The sequence below is a fragment of the Arachis duranensis genome, chromosome 7, assembly GCF_000817695.3.
Source record: "Arachis duranensis cultivar V14167 chromosome 7, aradu.V14167.gnm2.J7QH, whole genome shotgun sequence".
NCBI lineage: Eukaryota > Viridiplantae > Streptophyta > Magnoliopsida > Fabales > Fabaceae > Arachis > Arachis duranensis.
In genome coordinates this window covers 78,651,317-78,671,793 of record NC_029778.3, presented here as the reverse complement: position 1 = coordinate 78,671,793, position 20,477 = coordinate 78,651,317, and the positions used below count along the sequence as shown (strand labels likewise).

The window sequence follows — 20,477 nt, the reverse complement described above, 5'->3', positions numbered from 1 at the left end:
TAGCTTTATGCTTAAGGAAAAGTATAGGGTACCAAATATATTATTTGTCAATTTATTGTCAATAATAATTAATTATTATATTTTAAACACATGTATAAAGAGACGTATTCAAAAAATACATTTATAATGACATTTTTATTAGACGTAGTTATCAAATAGTCATTTTTATTAGACACATCTATAAAAACACTTCTATTAAATATAATCACAAACAAGAGTTAGTAAAAGTTAACATAAATGTTATTGGTAACGTAGCAAAATTGTATACTTAATTGAGCATCAAGTCGAATGTATGTTAGCTAGTTAGACTATTCTTCTCTTTTAAAATAACAGGAAAAAATGGAAAATAATAGATTGATCACAATAATATAAGGAATCACATTTAAATAAGTACATATAGTGGTTAATAATTAATAAATTATTATAATTAAATTTAGGTTATTATTATAAAAAATAATTTATTTTAAAATTAGAAAATGGATAAATATTTTAAAATTTCAAAATTGTTAAACTCAATAGATATATTTTTTGTACATTTACCATATTTGGAGATATATAATGTGTTGTAATTTGTTTGAATTCTAAAGTAAAATCTAAGAATGGAAAACTTAAATCATAATTCAAAGGACACGGTTTCACAGCTTAAATTACATAGACCTAACCTAAGACAAGGGAGATGAAGAAAATTTGAGGACCTCCTTCGACCTCTCCGAATCGAACACAACTACTGAAAAGACCCAAAATTAGGCTGACCGCGCATGCAAAAATTTTCCTGTCATCTCCCTTACCACAGTATCGAGCATCCATTATCCAGTATCCACATCATAAGCTTTTTTGCGTAGTCTCTCCAACATCATAATTACCCTTATTGGCATGTGGCCATTAAAACCTAACAAATTACTATTGATCAGAAATAAACATATATAATATAATAATAACAATAACAATAGTAACAAAATAATAAAAATAAAAATGATAAACCGTAAAAAAAAAAAATAATAATAATAAAAAATAATAATGACAAAAACAATAATACGGGAAAAGGAAGAGAATAACATATTGCCTAATCCCACCAAAACCAAAACTAAAACCGACAGCAACACCTTCCTGTGAATAAGCGAATTATTATTTATTATATTATTGTGGGTTTTGGTTCTTGTGTCCTCTCACCATAATTGTCATCATCATCAAGGCGAATGGGCGCGCGCTCGGCTTTGCTTGTGCGCGCACCTGCAGCATCCAACAATGTCCAGTTATTGTTCACGTTCGTTAACATTATTATTGTTGCTCTTTTGGGGATTCTATCACCGTGCTCTTCCTATTCGGATGCTGAGGCGCTCTTGAAGTTCAGGGCTTCATTGAGAAATGCGGTTGCCCTCAGCAGCTGGGATCCATCCATAAACCCAAAGCCACCGTGCTCTGGCAACACTGCCAGTTGGGTGGGTCTGTATTGTAATCAAGACAAAGTTTGGGGGTTACGCCTGGAGAGCATGGGCCTCAACGGCAACATTGACATGGCTTCTCTCTCTTCAATGCCCGCTTTGCGGATGCTTAGCCTAATGAACAATACCTTTGCGGGTCCCTTGCCCAACATTAAGATGCTGCCCAATTTGAAGGCCCTCTTCCTGTCCTTTAATCATTTCTCCGGAGACATACCTGATGATGCATTTGCAGGTTTGAGTCGATTGAGAAAGCTTTATTTGGCAAATAACGATTTCACCGGTAAAATTCCTTCTTCCATTGCCGCATTGCCTAGTCTCCTCTACCTCAGGCTTGATGCAAACAAGTTTCACGGCCAAATTCCCGATTTTCCACGCAGCAATGGTTTAAAGACTTTCAACCTCGCTAACAATGATTTAGAGGGCCCCATCCCAGCCAGTCTAAGCACCTTCGATCCTACCTCCTTTAGCGGTACTTAATTCCCTGTCTCCGTGTCCCTTATTAAATTGAATAAAATAGAATTGAATCTGAATATCGTAGGGTTATTTATTTTGCAGGAAACAGACGTTTATGCGGGCGACCACTGACAAATCCTTGCCCACCAGCTACAACAGGAAGCCAGGATGGTCAAGGCAAAGACCAGGTTATGAAAACTGTAGTGATTGTGATCGTGGTGGCGGTGGTTGTAGCTTTCCTGGTTACAGTCTTAGTCATATGGCGGTTGAGACTCAAGTCTCGCGATCTCAATCAAATAAATAATAATGAGGTCCCAAAGTTCCAAGGCCAGACCTCCGACAAGTTCGTTCCTCCCGTTTACGTCAAAACCAAAAGCCTAGCGGAACAATATGATGCTGCTACAACTCCTAAGCAGGTGCTCAGTTCTGTACATTCCAAGAAGGTGGAGCAAGGCAAGCTCTTATTCCTGAATTGTGACACCGGACTCAAGTTTGATTTGCAGGATTTGTTAAGGGCCTCGGCCGAAATTCTAGGCAGTAACACATTTGGCTCTTCCTACAAGGCCGTTATCCTGGACGGTCAAGCTGTGGTTGTCAAGAGGTACAAGCAAATGAACAATGTGCCGAGAGAGGAGTTCCATGAGCACATGAGAAGGCTTGGAAACCTCAACCATCCCAATATTCTGCCCTACATGGCCTATTACTATAGGAAAGAAGAGAAGCTCTTGATCTCTGCCTATGTTCAAAATCGTTGCTTAGCCAGCCATCTTCATGGTATATATTTATTGTTGTGCAAATTAAAAACTAAAAAGTAGAGTTTGGTATAAATATCAAAATACACACTATATAAAAGTACCATGTTGTCACCGGAATTTAAGATTTGAAATATATTTTTATCCATTAAAATCAATTTTTTAAATGTACTTTGATATTTATTAATTTTAATATATATCTTTGTCCACTTCAAATGTACTTTGATATTTATGAAAGCACAGCTTATTAACAAATATAAATATATGATTGTTGTAGGAAATCACAAGAATAAAAAGCAGGGGCTTGACTGGCCAACCCGATTGAAAATAGTGAAAGGTGTGGCGAGGGGATTGGCCTACCTATACAACGCACTCCCAAGCGTTGTTACGCCTCATGGTCACCTCAAATCTTCCAATGTGCTTTTGGATGAATCTTTTGAGCCCCTACTGACCGATTATGGGCTCAGTCCTTTGATCAACCTTGATCGTGCCCAACAAGTCATCATGCCTTACAGATCACCCGAGTATGCTCAACTTGGGCGTATAACAAGGAAGACTGATATGTGGAGTTTTGGAATTCTGATTCTAGAGATTTTGACAGGTAAATTTCCAGAGAACTATCTGGCACAGACACATAACAGTGATTCGGACATTGCCAGTTGGGTCAATACCATGATTACCGAGAAGCACACCAGCGACGTGTTTGACGCAGACATGGGAGGATTTGGCAATAGTAAAGCTGAATTGCTCAAACTCTTAAAGATTGGCTTGAGTTGTTGCGAGGAGAACGTGGAAAGAAGGTTAGATATCAAGGAAGCTCTTGACCAAATCGAAGACTTGAAGGAGGCTGAAAGTGATGGAGAATACTCTTCTACTACTTTAGTCACTTCCGACCGGGATGCCTATAGAGCCGTGTGATTAATTCGACTCTCACTTGCCTTTTTCCTTCACCGCAACTACCTACCTTGCAAATTGTACGGCTGCATAGAAGTTGGCTTTCCTCCAACAATATTATACATAAACTGATAAAAGGAAAAAAAAAAAAACTGTTTAATTAACCTTGAATTCTTCTAACTAATTAATTAGTTTTTATGTTTGCTTTACTGGTTAACGGAAGTAGGTATTTTCGGTACATCTCGATAACTACACTCCACATGTACATTTTGTTACTTTGTTTACATAGATCCTAGATAGATTTAGGTTATCTCCTTTCACACTTCTATGTACATACATTGTCTCTCACAATTTTAATTCTGTAGTCTAGTTATTATTCTGTCCATCATTCACGAAATTATTTTATATATATTCACTCGAAATAATCGTCAGTCATGCTAAAGTATTGATTAATTAATTGATGTCTAATACTAGTTACCTAACTTTTTCAGCTCACATTCATTAATTTTTTAAAATTATTTTCGTAATCTCAAAATCTAAGTTTTAAATCATAAACCCTTAACCCTAATCTTAAACTATAATTATTCTAAATTCTAATATTGATTAATTAAAAATTAATTTTTATTTTTTAATTAATTCACTCGAATAAAAAAAATGCTAAAATGCTGAATGATGCACCCTTAAATATTATTTAATAGTGAAATAGTTTTAGAATAATAATATAATAATAAAACTGAGCATATAAAAATATTTTAATACAAATCACATGCAATCTAACAAAAAGAAGTTATAATTAGTTTGCATTTTAATTTTTATGTTTTTAAAATAAACTATTATTTATATTCATTAATATTCAAAATACTGACAAATCTGCCTATAAAAAAATGAAACTAACATTATAATTATCAAAGATGGACTTTAAAAATTATCCAAAATTTCAAACTACTCCTGCTAATCTAACTCCAAATTTTTTATCACAATCCGAATTCCGCCATCACTAATTCTCAACTGTACCCTTTACTACCAAAGACGGAGGCATGTAATTTTTTGCTTTGCTTTTCAAGTGGTATCTCTTGAAAAATTGCAAGTTTTAAGGTTGACTACATATATAGTTCTCTTTGTATAATATATCACAATTTTAGACATACTCCATCACTATAAGACTGGTATTTAGTCTCTTTCAATCTCTTGGACTAAGATCAAATCATCTCAACTCTTAATATTTATCAAGAAAATTAAAAATATAAGAGAAAAAAAATTTGGTAAATAACAATACTTTATTATATACAAATGTTTATTACAAATAACTTATACCTTTAAATTCAAATTCTCTTGTTATATACAATTATCCTAAATGAATAATCTATTATCTATTATTACTTTATTAGTGATAAATTTATCATGTATTCATATAAAGACACATGTTAGCTAAACTTAATACATAATTATGTTATTTTTAATTACATTTAAAAGCTATAATTACAAAGTATAAGAAATAAATCTATATATTTGTGAGTCATTTTTATACAAAATATATAAATATATTTGCATATTAAGTATTTATTGTATATTTTAAAATTAGAACGAATAATTTTATCAAAAAATATTTTATTAAAAATTTTAAATTTATTTTATCTTTTAACATTGAAGAATACTCTTATTTATATTTCTTCCAAGGATTACCTGAAACGGTAATTTAGACCTAAATGTGAGGTTTGGACTCCTTCTAAGCCAGCGTCCAATTGGTGTTGGTACCACAGTGCCGTCGCCCGAGTTTAACATGCGGAGGTGGAGATGGTACGAGACTCCGATACTTAAGTTAACAAGAATTTTAAACAGGTTTTTAGTAGATTGAGTGTCACTGTATTTATAGTAAAAAGATAACCACATTTAGAATAGTTCCATCTTTGATGGTGGATGACCATTCTCTTAATCTTAAAAATTTGTTGAGATCTCCCTTTTAAATAAAGTAGAGAGATAATAGGAGTAAATATTTCGAGGGATAGTTACTTATTTAGATAAGTAAGGTTGAACCACCCTTGCCATGCCCGACCTCTATGAGGTCAAGTAAGTTGATGAGGCTACCTTTTTAGGTGATTTTTTTATTTTTATTGAGCCTGACTTTATATTTTTGGATCAGGGTATAAACAATATTCTTATATTTTTCATGTATCACATAAATTTTAGCTTTAATTAATATTAAATATAATCAACCGTCCAATCAAGTATCCATAACATTCATTACAAATATCTATCATAGCGCTTTCTCTAAATTACTTTAAACAACTCTGCATATTTATACGCATATATATATTTCTTTATAGTGTTCTATGACATTCTAAAGTATTTTTAGATCGTTTAGGGTCTTTATAACCTTCTTAAGTACTATAGAATTTTCTAAAATATCCAAAATAATTTCAAACACACTAAAATTTGTCCAATTTTTATACAAACACCAATAAAATAACATTTTAAAATTTACTGAGGCAAAGGCTCCAAAAATTTTTTAAATTAGAGGGACATCTACGCGATGCGTGACGTGAAGTGTTAAATTAATGATAGTACTTTAATAAGTATTATATTGTTTAGAAATTAATTAAAATATAGATAAACTAATATTAAATTTGATGTGTTTTTTATTTAAAATATTTTGTAATACAAAATTTTTTTTATTGGAATTGTATAAAACTATATCTTTATTTGTTATTTTTATTTTTACAATTATTTTATTTGACATATTTAGTCTTCTTATATGGGCATTTGTCTTCTTTTTTATTTTTGGTTACTGTTGCGGTTGTTTCTTTCTTTCTGTCATATGTTTTTGTGAAGATATGTTGTTTTTGAAGATATGTTGTTTTTGAACTGTTGACCTATATGTATTTTTTATTGTCTTTTTGGATCTATATTTATATGTATGTTTTTCATCCGCATCTTAAATTTGTTTACTTTTCTTTCTCCTTAATCTCTTAATTGGTATGTTATATTTGTCTAATGATATTAATGTTGGTGAAGATAGTTCCTATAATTAATAAAATATTATAAATGAGTAATATAAATGATATATATTTTAAATAGTTTGTAATATTATCTATTTTATTTGTTATAATAGGGATTAAGTTTCAGTATTTTTGTTGGGACAAATCTCTTGGTAATTGTGTATTGTTGAAAAACTTTTTTAAAAAAGTTATTATTACTATCTTGTTAATTATTATATATGTAAATTAAAAATAAATTGTATATTTATTTTTTTACTCTTTAAATATCAACTCCATTTTTTGTATTTTTTAGACATTTACTTATTCTTTTTCTCCTAAAGCATGCAATTTTTCGATGACTTCTGCAATAGTAAGAATAAAATTTTTTAAAATATTTATTAACATATTAATATTTTTCTTTGACCCACTCTGTGACAATATAATGTCTCGTAATAAAAATTTAAAATACTATCGAGGTTTTTTAAAATTTTTTATAGTATACACTTTTTCTTCTTGTAACAAATATTTGAATTTGTTCATCATATTTTTTCTCACAATTACATGAAGAGGTGTTCTATGCAGTGTTAGTAAATCATGTGTTAAACATCAGTAAACAAAATTATTAACGCTTAATTTTTTTAGTTATTACAAAAGCAACAACAAATAGTATATTAAAATAAATATAATTATATGTAAAGTATTACAAAATAAAAAAAAATATATAAACTAAATTAATAAATTTTTATAAATATATTTATTTAACGTCTAATTAGATATGTTAGGTGTCATTCATATATAATATAAGAAATGTAATAAATATTTTTGTTTTGTATCTTATTATCTAATATAATCATTTCAAAACATATAGACTCTTCTTCATTTGTTGATATAAATATTTTTCACATAGATTTTGATAAACCATTTATCTATTTGTTTGATGATATTATATAAAGGATGGTGCTTCATCCTGTAATTTTGAGATGCTCTATAGTATACAAATAAAAAAAAGTTAGAAATATAAATAAATTAAATAATATAAAATTTAAATACGCATAACTTAAAATTTATTATTATTAATATTATTATTAATACTTTTAATATATATGTTTATTACATTTAATTAGTATTTTATATTTTTATTTAATTACTTGCAATGATTTTACAATAGTTAATTGGTTGATTTCTATATTTTATCAAGTAATCAAAATTACTAACAGGATATCATTAGAACTTAGAAGAGAAACTGAGAAAACATGACATAAATTCAATGTAAAAGAAAATATTAACTTCTATATAATAAAAATAGAGGGATGGATGGACAAGGGTAAAGTCGGCAAATACATATTATAAACAATCCACCGGTATATGGAAAATGAATTGTACTGTGCAATCAGTTATTCTATTTATGAACAAAATTTCCTGCATTTACTCACAAACTGCAATTTTTCTTCGTGAAGCAAAACCTATTGGAATGAAATCACAGGTCTGTTCCACAAGAAGGCTACCAGTGCAACCAACCACCCACTGGCCATCAGCATTTCGAACAAAACCAAAACCGGAAAGCTGATCCGACCAGAGAGACACTGGCGTCATAGTTCACCCTAGAAGTAGTCATAGGAGGTATCCTTTAGTGATCAAGGATGGAACCAGTTCTCTTTGGACAGAATCCGTCCATAAGAACTCACTGATATAGTGCCGAATTAACAGGTGTTGCGCGATGTGTGGATTGGTGCTAGCTTGGGAGTTTGCGTGTTCAGACATTATATGTGAGACTGAGCTTGGAAGCGTTCTTGTTAACTCAGAATTTGCTTCCTTCTGTGCATAGGGGAAGCAACTAATTCTGCAGCGGATGCTGTGGCTATGTATGCAGCAAGGGATCAGGATGATTATGCTGACCTTGGAGTGACTTAGCTGAACTTATTCATATTCAGAGGGACTTGTCCTGTCCATTTTAGGATTGTTTCCTCTGTTTTCTGTTTTCTGTTTTTGTTCTATATCAAGTCACCCAAAAAAATATTCACAGGTCTGTTACCGAAATATTATGAACAAAATCCCCAGACCACTAGATAGTTGATAGAACAGCATAAGCCATAAGCAGCAGAAAAGCTTGGGGGGATCTTCCTCCTCACTCGTGTACTGATTGATCTGGTCACACAGAAAGACTGTGAATTCAGGGAAAAGTTCACAAAACAAACACAATCAAGTCTCTTTTGCAGAAAAAATGACTTAACAGCCAAAATACTATTGATAATCCCCCTTCTTTTATTTTTATTTTGAAATAAAAATGGGTTGTCATTATTTTAAAGTCTTACATGGATATTTATCCACCACACATTCACAATCGAACAATGATAATCTGTTACGCTTGTTAGATTTTAATTGAACTCATTAGCATACGCTGTTAATTGAGAATCTCTTGGCCTTCATAGAGTCCATTCTTTGTAATCTTCTATCCTTGTTAGTATGCAAGTGTGTGTTTTTGTTATAGATTCTACATATATGAAACTTTAAAGTTGAGAATCACATAATTGAACAATGAGATAGATATTGGCAGTAGAAGCATATCATAAATAGTAAAGGAAATATAGGAAGCCAATATATATGTTATAAAAATTATTAAAAAGAACCAAATTTAAAGAGAAGGACCAAATTTTCTTTCCAGGTAGAAAATTACAATTTTCTTGTGAGGATTCTTTCCCTCGAATTAGCCATCAAACTTAAATCCTGATTAATACATCTTTCTACTATGCAGTATGTATTTTGTTATTGGTGTGCAAAATTGTAAAATCTTTTCTTTAGTATACACCCAAAAAATTTAACTTAAAAAAAAAAACTTTTTCTTACTAGAGATTGCAATAGGTCGCTCCTTCCTTTCGGTAGCTTCCATTGAAGCTTTACCACAAAATGAGAAAAGCAGCAGAGTCATGGGCAGGTAAAAAACATAACCAAACGCCCAAATAATACTACGTTAATTACCCTAGAATTATAGTATTTCATAATCTGCATCATTGATAACTTAATAGGTACCGTAATATTGAGGATTGGATACTGCAGAAGTCAGAAATAAATCAGGTCGAGAGATGGGAATTGGGTTAAAGGAAAACAAAAGAAAGGTATAATTGACTCTAATTTTTAAAATTGGTCATTCTCTTTAAATATTAATTAAGTCGTTCGTTTTTAATAATTTTAATATAAAAGCTACTTTTCTATAAATAACTTTTGTTAGCTGTCCTTAAAACTTATTCTCCCAAAGAAGATCGGATTGAAATAAGACCAACTTAAAATCATTAGGCTCAAATTGGTCCAAATGAAACTAGGTTAATTTATGTGTGGAGCTACCAAAAATTAATTTGAAAAGAACTAGACAATATTGTACCTAGTAAGCCTGGTTTTAGCAGTTGCCAAAAAAGAAGAGATACATCATAGAAATTAATTAGCAGAGTGAAGGATGTTTACCGTTTGTTGTCTTGGGTGGTTTCACGCTCTCATTTGCAATAGATGATGAAAAACGCCTTTTTGCAGAAGCTTTTGTCAATGTCTCATCCTTCTTTGTGGATATCAGAGATGAGTAAAGAATAGCATCAACAGCTTTACGCTGCTGTTTCCGTTTTGAAATCTCAGAAACCCCACTTTTAGTAGTACATTTAACTTGATCTGCATGTTCTTTTTTGTGACAGCCTTCCAATGAGGATGCAGAAACTTCATTACTATTACTCGTATCCCCTCTGGAACACAAATTTGGTCTATCCAACTCTGAAAGTTTTGAAGTTTTCTGTCTGCTACCTGTCTCTTCAACTACATGGTGTGCGCTGCTCCTTGTGTTCTCAAATTTTGATTGCCTCTTACCCAATATTGTCTCTACCCTATTGATCTTCATCTTGTCTTTGCCTTCTCCATTGTCAAAAACCCGTTGTTCTGTTGTTGTCAACATACCATCGGAGCAGCTTCTGCTTTCACATTTTGCAGCGAGACAAGTCAAGTTCTTGATGGAGTTACGTTCATCTATGGATTTCTTTTCCTTACATAAAGCACTTTTCCCCAAAGCTTTGTCATCCCTCCTACCCTTAGACTTAACTTCAGAAGCTACACGTTTCTTTTTACTCTCAAAACCATCTTTGTCATTATCCTTAACCTCTCTTTCATGCTTCGGTTGTCTTATGACATCATTAGAATTCTCAAGAAAGTCTTTATCTTTACTAGCTGTTTTGAAGATTGAATGATATGGCCTTTTAGCAGTCATAATCAAGTCTCTTTCTTCAGCATCCTTCACAAGAGAAGCCCAGTTATGGTTTGTTTGTAAAGTCCTTGCATTACCAAAAATCCAAAGTGACAACTTGGCCCTTGTTAAGGCGACATTCATCCGTCTTACATCAGCAACAAATCCAATAGTGCTTGAGTTTCTTTCAGATGCAGCATTGCTCAAAAGTGCTGCTCTTACGGTAGAAAGTAACAATATATCCACTTCTCGACCTTGGAAGCCATCCACAGTGTTAAATTCGATTTCAGCTGTGATTGAAGATCCAAATGTATCAAGAAAACGAGATCGCAGAAGAGAAAGTTGAGACTTATATGGAGTAATAATTCCAATTCTTCCTCCAGTAAATTCAGTTGGGAACCTGGGAAGCATTCATATAGGGTTCCATAATTCATCAGATGAGAGAGAGAGAGAGAGAGAGAGTCAGTCAGTAAATGAGTACCTTTTCTGGAAAAACCTTAGTACCTCAACTGCTGCATCAGCCTCATGCTCATTACAAAGTGACATTGCACCCATGTTTTTTCCACGAACCTCCCTACCATCAGTGATATCATAGAATACATAAGGCCCAAGACACTTGGTCTGATGAAATGGTGCTGATTTGCGAGACATTTGGCTCCCATTTAGTAATTTATTGTCATAGAAATGCAGTGAAGGGAACTTGCATATCTCTGGATGCATCCTATACTGCCATGATAAAAGAAAATCAAGGATTCAGCTTTCACTCATAAAACAGGATAATGTAAAATTATAGACATCCTTGCCTAACAAAATTAAGCCAAAATAAGAGCGTCATAGGAATAATAACATGCAAAACTTAAGCTGTTAAGGAAATTGACTATCATATACAAAATACAATCAGGCAGGGTTGATCATATGCTGAAAATGTTCTACAGCTCAATCATTATTATCTCAAATGACTGAATTCAAAAAGGAGTAGCACTGAGTTTGAGCCATTGAAATTCCTATAATGACCTCAAAAACCTACAAGCAAAAGAGCTTCAGCCAAGATGTTTGATGCTTCTTAGGTGTCTTTTACAAGTCGGAATCTTGAAAGGGAATTGCTTGATGAGTAAGTCTCTAAATTGGAAAAGAAAATTTGGGCTTCCCATGAAGAGAAAACCACACAAGATCTCTCATCGGAACCAGGAAAGGAAATCTGCACCATGGCAAGCCTTCGGCTTGAATAGATACACTTGACCATGTTAACTGCATGGTTGGATGCATAAAACATGAAAGATAAGTATACAATGAATTGAATTCTCTAATCCCTTCGCATGCATACAGACTAACTCATCAATATTAAAGGGTTCTCAAATCCCTCTTCATATACATCAACACGACTCCCTAATAAAAAGAATGGTTGGATGCATAAAACATGAAAGATAAGTACAGCATGAATTGAATTCTCTAATCCCTTCGCATGCATACAGACTAACTCATCAATATTAAAGGGTTCTCAAATCCCTCTTCATATCCATCAACATGACTCCCTAACAAAAAGAATGAGTGATAAAGAGATAAAAACCAAGTTTGAAGATTGAAATTTCTCCTTCAAGTTCAAGCATTTTATTTCAGAAAAATACCAGAAAAACAACCTTTACTTTCTTCAAAGCTTTTGCAACTAATCAAAAGAAACAGCTGAAAATCCATATTCAGTACCCTCCAAGATTCACCAAATATACAAAATGCATATTCCATATGAGATGGATTCCACTTTTACAGTCAGTGTAGAAATAACCAGCATCAATTTCATAATATAGCAATGCACCACACATATTCTATGGGTATATTTTACTTCAATCACTTGTCATCAAACCTCAATCCCAGAATTTAATTTCTTTCCTTTTTATATCTCTACTCAATCCTTCTAAACAGTAATAAGAATTGTGCGGAATTGATTATTCAGTCAAACAAGGCAAACTAAACGGATAAACCCTAAACCTTAAAAACAAAAAGAAATTCTTTTAGACCATATGCTAAGTTGCTAACAGTCTAACCCCCAATACCCAAGGAACCTCAAGCCTGCAATGATTGCTCCACCAAAATATATGTCATACAAGGAGACTTCAGATCAGATCCAGTAGCAAACTATGTACCTGCTCAGTAAGCATGATAACAGGATGCCCTGCCCTTTGTAAACGTTCAAACATGCTGCACTCATAAAGATATTTACTCGCAACATTTGAGAGTACAGTTGCAGGAAGTTGCTTTGGGTCACCAACCTTAGATAATTTGCAAATGTCAGTATAACCTCTTACCTTATAGCAGAAGTTCAAAAGCCTTTTTAAGTACACTTACCATTATGCATTTGGTTCCACTTGACTTTAAAAGCTGAAGAGGAATCAGAGTAGCAGGTTCTAGAGCCTGAAACAGAAAAACAGATCAGGAAAAAAAAAGGAAACAAGATGATTGCAGATAAATTATCTATAACAGAACAAAGATATGTTACTTGGGCGGCTTCATCAATGACAATAGCATCAAAGAGAGTAAGTTCAGATGGACCACCAAATTTGGAGCTTAACATTGTTTCAGAGCAAACTCCATAAAGATCACCGCCACATCCACTTAATGTAGTTACCACTATTTCAGCTTCCATCAGTATGGATTTCCGCAGCTTATTTCTAAGACTCCTGGTTTCTTCATTGACTTTCTTCTCCTGAGCCTGAACATTACTAAGATCTTTATATAGTTGGTGTTTCTGTTCATAAAGTTTACGCAGCGTCACTTTAATTTCTGTATCAGACATTTCTTTCTCATCCCCAACATGAGAGTCATCATGCAGGTGACTTCTAACATTAGAATTTCCATCCCTTAGGTCAGCCCGTTTGGATTCATAGAACCTAATAGAATCAACTAATTTCTCTAAATTAGAACGAAGAACCGACAAATCTACCTTCATATCTTTCTTCCCCTCATTCAAGTGCATCTTCTCTTCTGTTACACGTTGATCAACAAGTGTGTCAATGAAAAATGGCAGTGAATTTGGATGGACTGTTTTTGCATTTCCAACCCTCACAAGATAAGGTTTGTACATTTTTCCATTACTTCCGTAAAGACCATGATTAGAAATTCTTGATACCAACTCATCCACTGCAGCATTAGATTGAGCACAAATAAGCACTCTTTGTCTCACAGAACTTCGAAAAGATTTCAATGAACTTTGGACATCTTCACTCATTTGTCTTGCCAAGGCTGCATCTTGCCATGCCCTCGCAATGGCAACACTCTGGCTAATTTTGGGTCTTGAAAAGGGAGAAAAAGAATTCTTGTTCAAACTTTCATTGAAAGCTCGTTTTACACAATTCATCTTTAGAGAAGTGGAAGCAGAAGCTAGAAGGGCACTGACAATTGCAACAATAGTTCGTGTCTTCCCAGTTCCTACATTTACATGAGCATATAAGCAAACTTGTTAAAATCATTATTAAAATTGTAAGGCCTTCCATGAATAAAGACATAGGGTAAATCAATTACCTGGAGGACCCTGAATAAGAGACAGTTCACTATTTTTCTTGGGTTCCACCCTTCCGATAGAAGCACTAATTGCTTGAAGTTGGCAGACATTAAATGATGATCTCAAAGTTTGTTGTAAGGACAGGCACAACTTATTGAGATCTGCTTCTTTAGTTCCACCAAGACAAATGGAGTCACTGACAGGATTTAAAATAAGCGGAAGCAAGGGGATGGCTTTTACTGATGACAATGCATGGAATTCTCGAATTTGTGGGGTAATACTCATTATTCGGCAAGCATGCCATTTACTTCGTTCAGTGAGATTCCTTCTAGCAAGATTTAAACGCGAGGAACCATTTTGAAGATAGAACCTGATAAGAACAATACTCAAACTTCTTTTATTGTCTTTCTCACGCCTTTCAACCTGCAAACACATTGATGACTGCTTTAGCATGACAGGTTTGTTAGCCTGCTTGTTTTCAATTGCATTACTTAGCAACACTACATTGGTTTGAGGCTAGCATTGACCATGCTTGAGGGCAGCCTGACTTAGCTCCAAAAAGGGCAAACAAAATGCAAATCAACTTGGATTTTAATTGAAATAATTGACAGTTCAATTTATAATTCTACTTATGAACAATGACTAAGTACTGGAATGATTTCCTTTATAAGAGAAGGTTAAAAGGAGTTAATAAAGATTAGTAGGATGGGTAAATCTTCATGCTTCAGTCAATCATGGCTGAATGTGCCAAAAAAGTGGATCTCTTGGTAAAAGTCACAGTATGTGCGAAGAAACAATGAACCTGTACTAGCCTAAGTTGGTGAAAAATAATAATAGAAAGGTTTTTTCAGCTTGAGGTGGGCTAAAAAGAAGCATTATGCCTTCACTACTTCTGTAATTTACTTTACCAAGAGTCGTCATATAATTTCCTACCAAATTAGCAAACTTCCCATTTTCCAACTACTCCATACCACAGATTAGAAAAATTAACTCTAGGACTTCATGTACTTGCAAGAATAAAACTTTAGATGACAACAGTCACATTCACACATGAATGACAGTATACCTTTCCAACCATATGAACTTCCTGAGAAGACTTTTGAGGAGGATCTTTTGATAGCAAAATGAGGTCATTTTCTGAAAAGCTCTTACATGCTGCAGAATCACTGTCATCATGGACAAAACGAACAAAATGAAAATCATCAACTCTCTCCACTGACATCACTGAAAGGTTCCCATAAGATGCATCCTCCCATGAAGACATCTCATGAAAAGTATTCTGTATCTGTGCTTTAAACTCCTCCAAAACTAACGGCCTGAATATCTCCACATATTGTTCTGGTGATTGAAAATAAACAGGAACTTCCTTTAACTTCCCGACGGTTTGGGTTTCATCTTTTCTTGTGGATGACAATCCAACTGTCGCAAAATAATTTGTTTCAAGAATAGGTTTATACCAATCATCCAACCTAGGTGGCTTGAATCTGTTCTCTGGGTTCTTTAATTTATATAGACTGACAGAATTGTTATCAAGAGGTGTTTCGAGTTGAATAACTTGCCTTCTCACAACCGAAGTAGGCTTTGGCACATGCAACTGAATACGGCCCACAGGTTTCACTGCAGGCTCTAGCTGGCTGTCTTCAGCATCCTGAGAATGACTTGACATTTTACTGCTTTTACTTGATTTAGTATCACCAATTTTCGGAACGGCACTGCTGCAAGATTTATTCAATTTTTTAACATTAACAGCTTCATCAGAAAATTTTGTGAAATTGACCCTATCCTTGGATTTCAAGCTTACTTCCCTGCTTTGAGTGTCTAGGCCTTTTGAATCAGCAAAAGGAGTGACCGCAGGTTTAATATGTAAACTAAAATTACTGGAGTTCTGTTTCTCAGAAGAAAGGATGGGAGAATCAGTACAAATATTTTTTTGGAAGGGCTCCATTATTTTCCCACAGAATTCCATACTTGAAACATTTTGTTTAACAAGGTCAGCAGTCAGCAAGCTTTTACCAGCATCACAAAACATTAAGTTGCCATGAAAGACATGGTTGCCTATCTCATTATCTGATAAAATAGACTTATTGGGAGACACTTTTGCTTCCCCTTCATCATCTGAAAGAATAATTACATCTTTAGTGCCTCTTTTGCAAGACATCATTGTAGAGTCAAAAATTTGTAAATCTTTATCAGCCATAGTTGAAGAGTGCAAATCTGACGTAAAAGGGTTCTTCTCAAAGGACAGGCTTTTACACATTGATTTCGGTGTCATATTTGTCTCCCGAGACTTATGAGAAACTCCGCTAGATAGAGAGACAGACAGGTGAGACACTTGTTTTATCAATTCCTCCCAAGGACAACCATCTAAATCAATTAGAAACACGAAACATGTTAATGATATGATACTAACAGGTATTACCAAAACACAACTTCAAACATGATCGTGTGTGAATACAATATCAAAACTCACCATAGGAAATAAGATGTTCAATGGTCATGATTGTTGAAACTGAAGTTTTATCACAAAATCCTTTGAATAGATTGAGTAACTGAATAACTGCTCGCTTCCAATAAACAACAACAACTTTAAGTGATGACCTTCCCCATTGCATGAGATCATGAAGCCATTTGAAATCCAATTTATTTTGTACATGCATTCTGAAATTTCCATGCTCTTTACCAAGACATATGTGTTTGTCAACAACGATAGGCAGGACCTCGAGTAGCCTAACACAAGTCATCTGAAATAACAAGGAACTATGAAGGTCAAGATCTTCATGGTTCTAAAAGCAAGATGTTGATCTGAAACAACAACCAAACTGTAAAAGAAAAGAAGCAAACAATAAACTGAAATGTGATCATCCATACTTGGTCTCCTCATTCTTCCAAATCCTAACAATCTTACATCTAAATCACTTGATATATATTTTAACTACGTTTTGGAAAATTGATATTAGGATCCAACTATTCAAGCATCAAATTATTTAAACCAAGCAACATTCATTCTAAATTTTGGACAGCAGAACCATGGTATCTTACAACTTGTCTGTAAAATTGATCACCAAAAGAAACACAACTTTCCTGATTGGATGCCAATAAATGTTAAAAGCATTTATTCTACATGTAGCTTTTTAAAGAGAGAGGAACATAAAGGCAAAGCTGTAAGCACATAACTGATACTAAAGAAGAACTAGGATGATACCTGACAAAGATTGTAATCAACAAACTCCTTTCCTTTTACCAAGCTCTTGCAAAAAATAGGCCATGCCATTTCAGATATTAAACCACCAAATTTATATATTGTTTTTAGTTCAACATTAGAAACATGTTTATCCATTTCCAGGGGCAGAGAATCAAAAGCCGGTTGCTTCAAAAACCCGCCTTGTGAAGAGAATTTTGGCATCATTAAATCACTATCCATTTCTCCCGGTAACTCTTGAGGAGATAATTCGCTTTCTTTGAGTAATTTACATAAAATAAACCAAAAGTGATGTAGAGAATGAAACTTCGACATGACAGAATCTAGTTGGACCTGCAAATAAAATGAAATTACTGAAATGGCACAGATAAAGGGAATAACAATTGAACGACCACTAGACAAAAGTCATTTTACACCAAAGTATTATTTCCGATGCAGAAACACATTATCAAAGTCACATAATCTGACTGGACACAGAAAGACTTTGGTGTAGCATCAAAAGCTACAATTTAAAGGGCTTCATGACAACAGGGAAGCCAGATGTCTGTTTAAGTATGTTACTTTGGCAATTTGCTGACGGATTTGACAAAAGGAGAATGTCCACCTCTTCAAGGGCACATATTTGCCAACCAAAAAAAGCTACAAGAAATTGTTATGGATTTTCTCTAGCTAGGGGACCTACTTATGGTTGTTTTAATGGAGTTTACAATATGCAAAGAAAATGGATAGATTGGTTGCTTTCTTAAGCCACTTTGGTTACTGTTTCTGAGGATCCCTATCCTTCCACTTAGTTGCACTTCTCTCTTCAAACTAGTGAAATTTCCTCTTTTATACACACACACAAAGAAAGGAGATAAAGTAAAGAGGATCAGCATTGACCAAAATATTATCAAGACATCTTTCCCGAAAATATTACCAGTCTCATAGCATGCTTAAGGCCCAAAATAATTGCATACAATGACAGCTCATGCGAACATAGGAACTTTATTCCACATGAAAGACCCCGAGTATTTGAAACTTGTTCTAACACAGACTTTCCAAACTGTCTAACATCCTGCACGGGAAAAATAAATTATAATACAATATACGCTATATTCAACAAATAAGAAAAGAATGAGAACAAATTCATTGGTTCTCAACAAGGTAAATAGAGAAGAATGTGATCTACAGGTTCTATACAAATTTGGCATATTTACATCATTTGGATCCAAAAGTGAAAGGATCAAGCTTTCACTCATGAGAGGTTGCCATGTCCACTGACTTTGGAGCACTCCTTGACCCATCTGCACTAAAAAATATGCAGCTAACCTGTTTGCAACTCCAAAAATATTTAGCTAATAAATTGAAAACCAAAAATTTATCATAAGACCACAAGATACTCAAACTTCAATTTAGCATGGCATAAATAAAAATTCAAACTAGTTATAGGACCTGTTAAATGTTCTTATTAAAGGAGACGACATTGCCAACACTTCAACTGAATTTTTAGACTTTTTTCCATCTCCACCATCATCAGAACCAGTTGGAACCTTCCACCCAAATGAAGAGGAAATTTCTGCAGCATAAGATGAAAGACAAGATCTAACTGGAAGCACTGTTTCTGAACTCTTCTCAAGTTCTATCATTGGAAAACGAGACCGTGCCCAAAAGATGGCCTGGGAAAATGAAATTGGTAGGACTGAGGGACTGATATCAACTAAAACATCAACCCATAACATTGGAATGCACATCCACTCACGGAACTCTTGATAGATTATTCTAGCCTGCGCACTGAATTGAGCCCAAGAACAATCATCATCCTTCATTGCACAATTTGGAATAGCTTGGAAACAAATATCATCACTTTCATCATCCAACTCAATAATGACTTTGTTTTCCATGCTACTCTCAGTGTTTGGATTTGTGCAGCAGCTCAGCACTGAATTCACTAAAGCAGCAGCATCTGATACTATGATAATCTGTATAAGGTCAAATGCAGGTTGCCTTAAGGAACTGTGAAGTGAGGAGTCCTTCAGAGACGACACCAGGGCAGGTCCCCTGTTCAACATAATGTTGAGAAACAATTAAGCAAATGCATTAAAAGAAGTCCAAGTATATCATAATGATCTTAATTTATGGTGAAGTTCATCTATATTATGCAGCAGTTGTTTAGTATTGACTTCTCAGACAGTTCAGTATGAAAATAAGATCCAAAAAAGGATACCCCCCAAGCCTTAGAGCTGTGACAATGGAAATTCAACAAGACCAAATATTCTGCTACACCTCATTAAAGTCATCTGAATGGTTTTTCCCAATTCTCCCAGACACACTATAATGAAGTAACATGATCAAGCTTAAAGAGATTCTCTAATAGGTAAACAGTCCTAGCAGGATAACATACCGTACATATTAATGTTACAAATGTTCACTTGCTCATAAAGTTTTGTTTATGCCTATAAATTTCATAAAAGGATCTCTTATTCGTCAACCGGACAAAAACTTGTATCTCTAGTCACAAATATAATCAAGAGGATTTCCTATGTATCCTGATAGATAATACGAGAGTTTATGTCCACTGCATGAATGCATTGTTAAATTGAACATAGGAAAAGGTATTTCTTTTTCCAGCAAACTATGACTAGTCTCTGCTAAATTTAATTCAAACAAGAAAAAAACAAGGACAAAAGGGGAGTAACTGCGTACATACCACATGTGTGAACACTCAAAAGGAGGGCAAGGTGGGTTCATCCTATATCCTCGGTATACAACAAGTAATGCTATCTGAAAAGACAATTATTAAATATATAACTATACAAGAGAAACCAATATGCAGCATCAATGGCTACAGCCAAAGAGCCTATAGCCACTCATTGCATAGCCATCGTGCAAAAACCTAAATGTGATAACCTGATTTGCCAGTTTTCTCGTTAGAATGCTGAAGTTACTGCTCACTGGCACTTGATGGAGGAGAAAATATAGAAAGTGTCTACGCTGTTTTTCATGCTCACCATCTTGAAGAGCTTCAAGAGACTGGAACATGGCATGAAAGATGTAAACAATGTCAAACAAACAAA

At 33.9% G+C, this 20,477-nt stretch overlaps 2 protein-coding genes across 6 annotated transcripts in view; one reads left to right on the top strand and one right to left on the bottom strand.

Annotated features, from left to right (window-relative positions):
• The first annotated feature begins 1,027 nt into the window (after positions 1-1,027).
• LOC107459683 (pollen receptor-like kinase 4) lies at positions 1,028-3,898 on the top strand. Its single transcript, XM_016077906.3, has 3 exons — positions 1,028-1,911; positions 1,998-2,669; positions 2,925-3,898. The coding sequence occupies exons 1-3, from the start codon at positions 1,197-1,199 to the stop codon at positions 3,563-3,565; spliced, it is 2,028 nt and encodes a 675-aa protein (XP_015933392.1). The 5' UTR covers positions 1,028-1,196; the 3' UTR covers positions 3,566-3,898.
• A 3,894-nt stretch (positions 3,899-7,792) lies between these two features.
• Positions 7,793-20,477, bottom strand: part of LOC107459682 (uncharacterized) — a 16,183-nt gene continuing 3,498 nt past the window's right edge. The window contains exons 8-22 of one of the 5 annotated variants that reach the window (XM_016077902.3): positions 20,311-20,433; positions 20,111-20,184; positions 18,856-19,461; positions 18,621-18,732; positions 18,341-18,478; positions 17,428-17,757; positions 16,696-16,966; positions 15,292-16,589; positions 14,246-14,648; positions 13,224-14,152; positions 13,073-13,138; positions 12,871-12,996; positions 11,214-11,458; positions 9,973-11,132; positions 7,793-8,661 (exon numbers count right to left, since the gene is read on the bottom strand). In XM_016077902.3, coding sequence (XP_015933388.1) covers positions 8,642-8,661; positions 9,973-11,132; positions 11,214-11,458; positions 12,871-12,996; positions 13,073-13,138; positions 13,224-14,152; positions 14,246-14,648; positions 15,292-16,589; positions 16,696-16,966; positions 17,428-17,757; positions 18,341-18,478; positions 18,621-18,732; positions 18,856-19,461; positions 20,111-20,184; positions 20,311-20,433 — 5,901 coding nt within the window. In that variant the 3' untranslated portion in view covers positions 7,793-8,641. Of the gene's footprint in view, positions 8,662-9,972; positions 11,133-11,213; positions 11,459-11,759; positions 11,981-12,870; positions 12,997-13,072; positions 13,139-13,223; positions 14,153-14,245; positions 14,649-15,291; positions 16,590-16,695; positions 16,967-17,427; positions 17,758-18,340; positions 18,479-18,620; positions 18,733-18,855; positions 19,462-20,110; positions 20,185-20,310; positions 20,434-20,477 lie in introns of those variants that run through there. The other 4 variants (XM_016077903.3, XM_016077904.3, XR_002366089.2 and 1 more) reach the window with 4 other exon arrangements.

Bases quoted from the DNA above. Each gene is read 5' to 3' on its own strand.
- LOC107459683 (XM_016077906.3), top strand. From the start codon at position 1,197: ATGGGCGCGCGCTCGGCTTTGCTTGTGCGCGCACCTGCAGCATCCAAC. The intron at 1,912-1,997 runs GTACTTAATTCC...TTTATTTTGCAG, and splicing joins CGATCCTACCTCCTTTAGCG to GAAACAGACGTTTATGCGGG. The intron at 2,670-2,924 runs GTATATATTTAT...TGATTGTTGTAG, and splicing joins CTTAGCCAGCCATCTTCATG to GAAATCACAAGAATAAAAAG.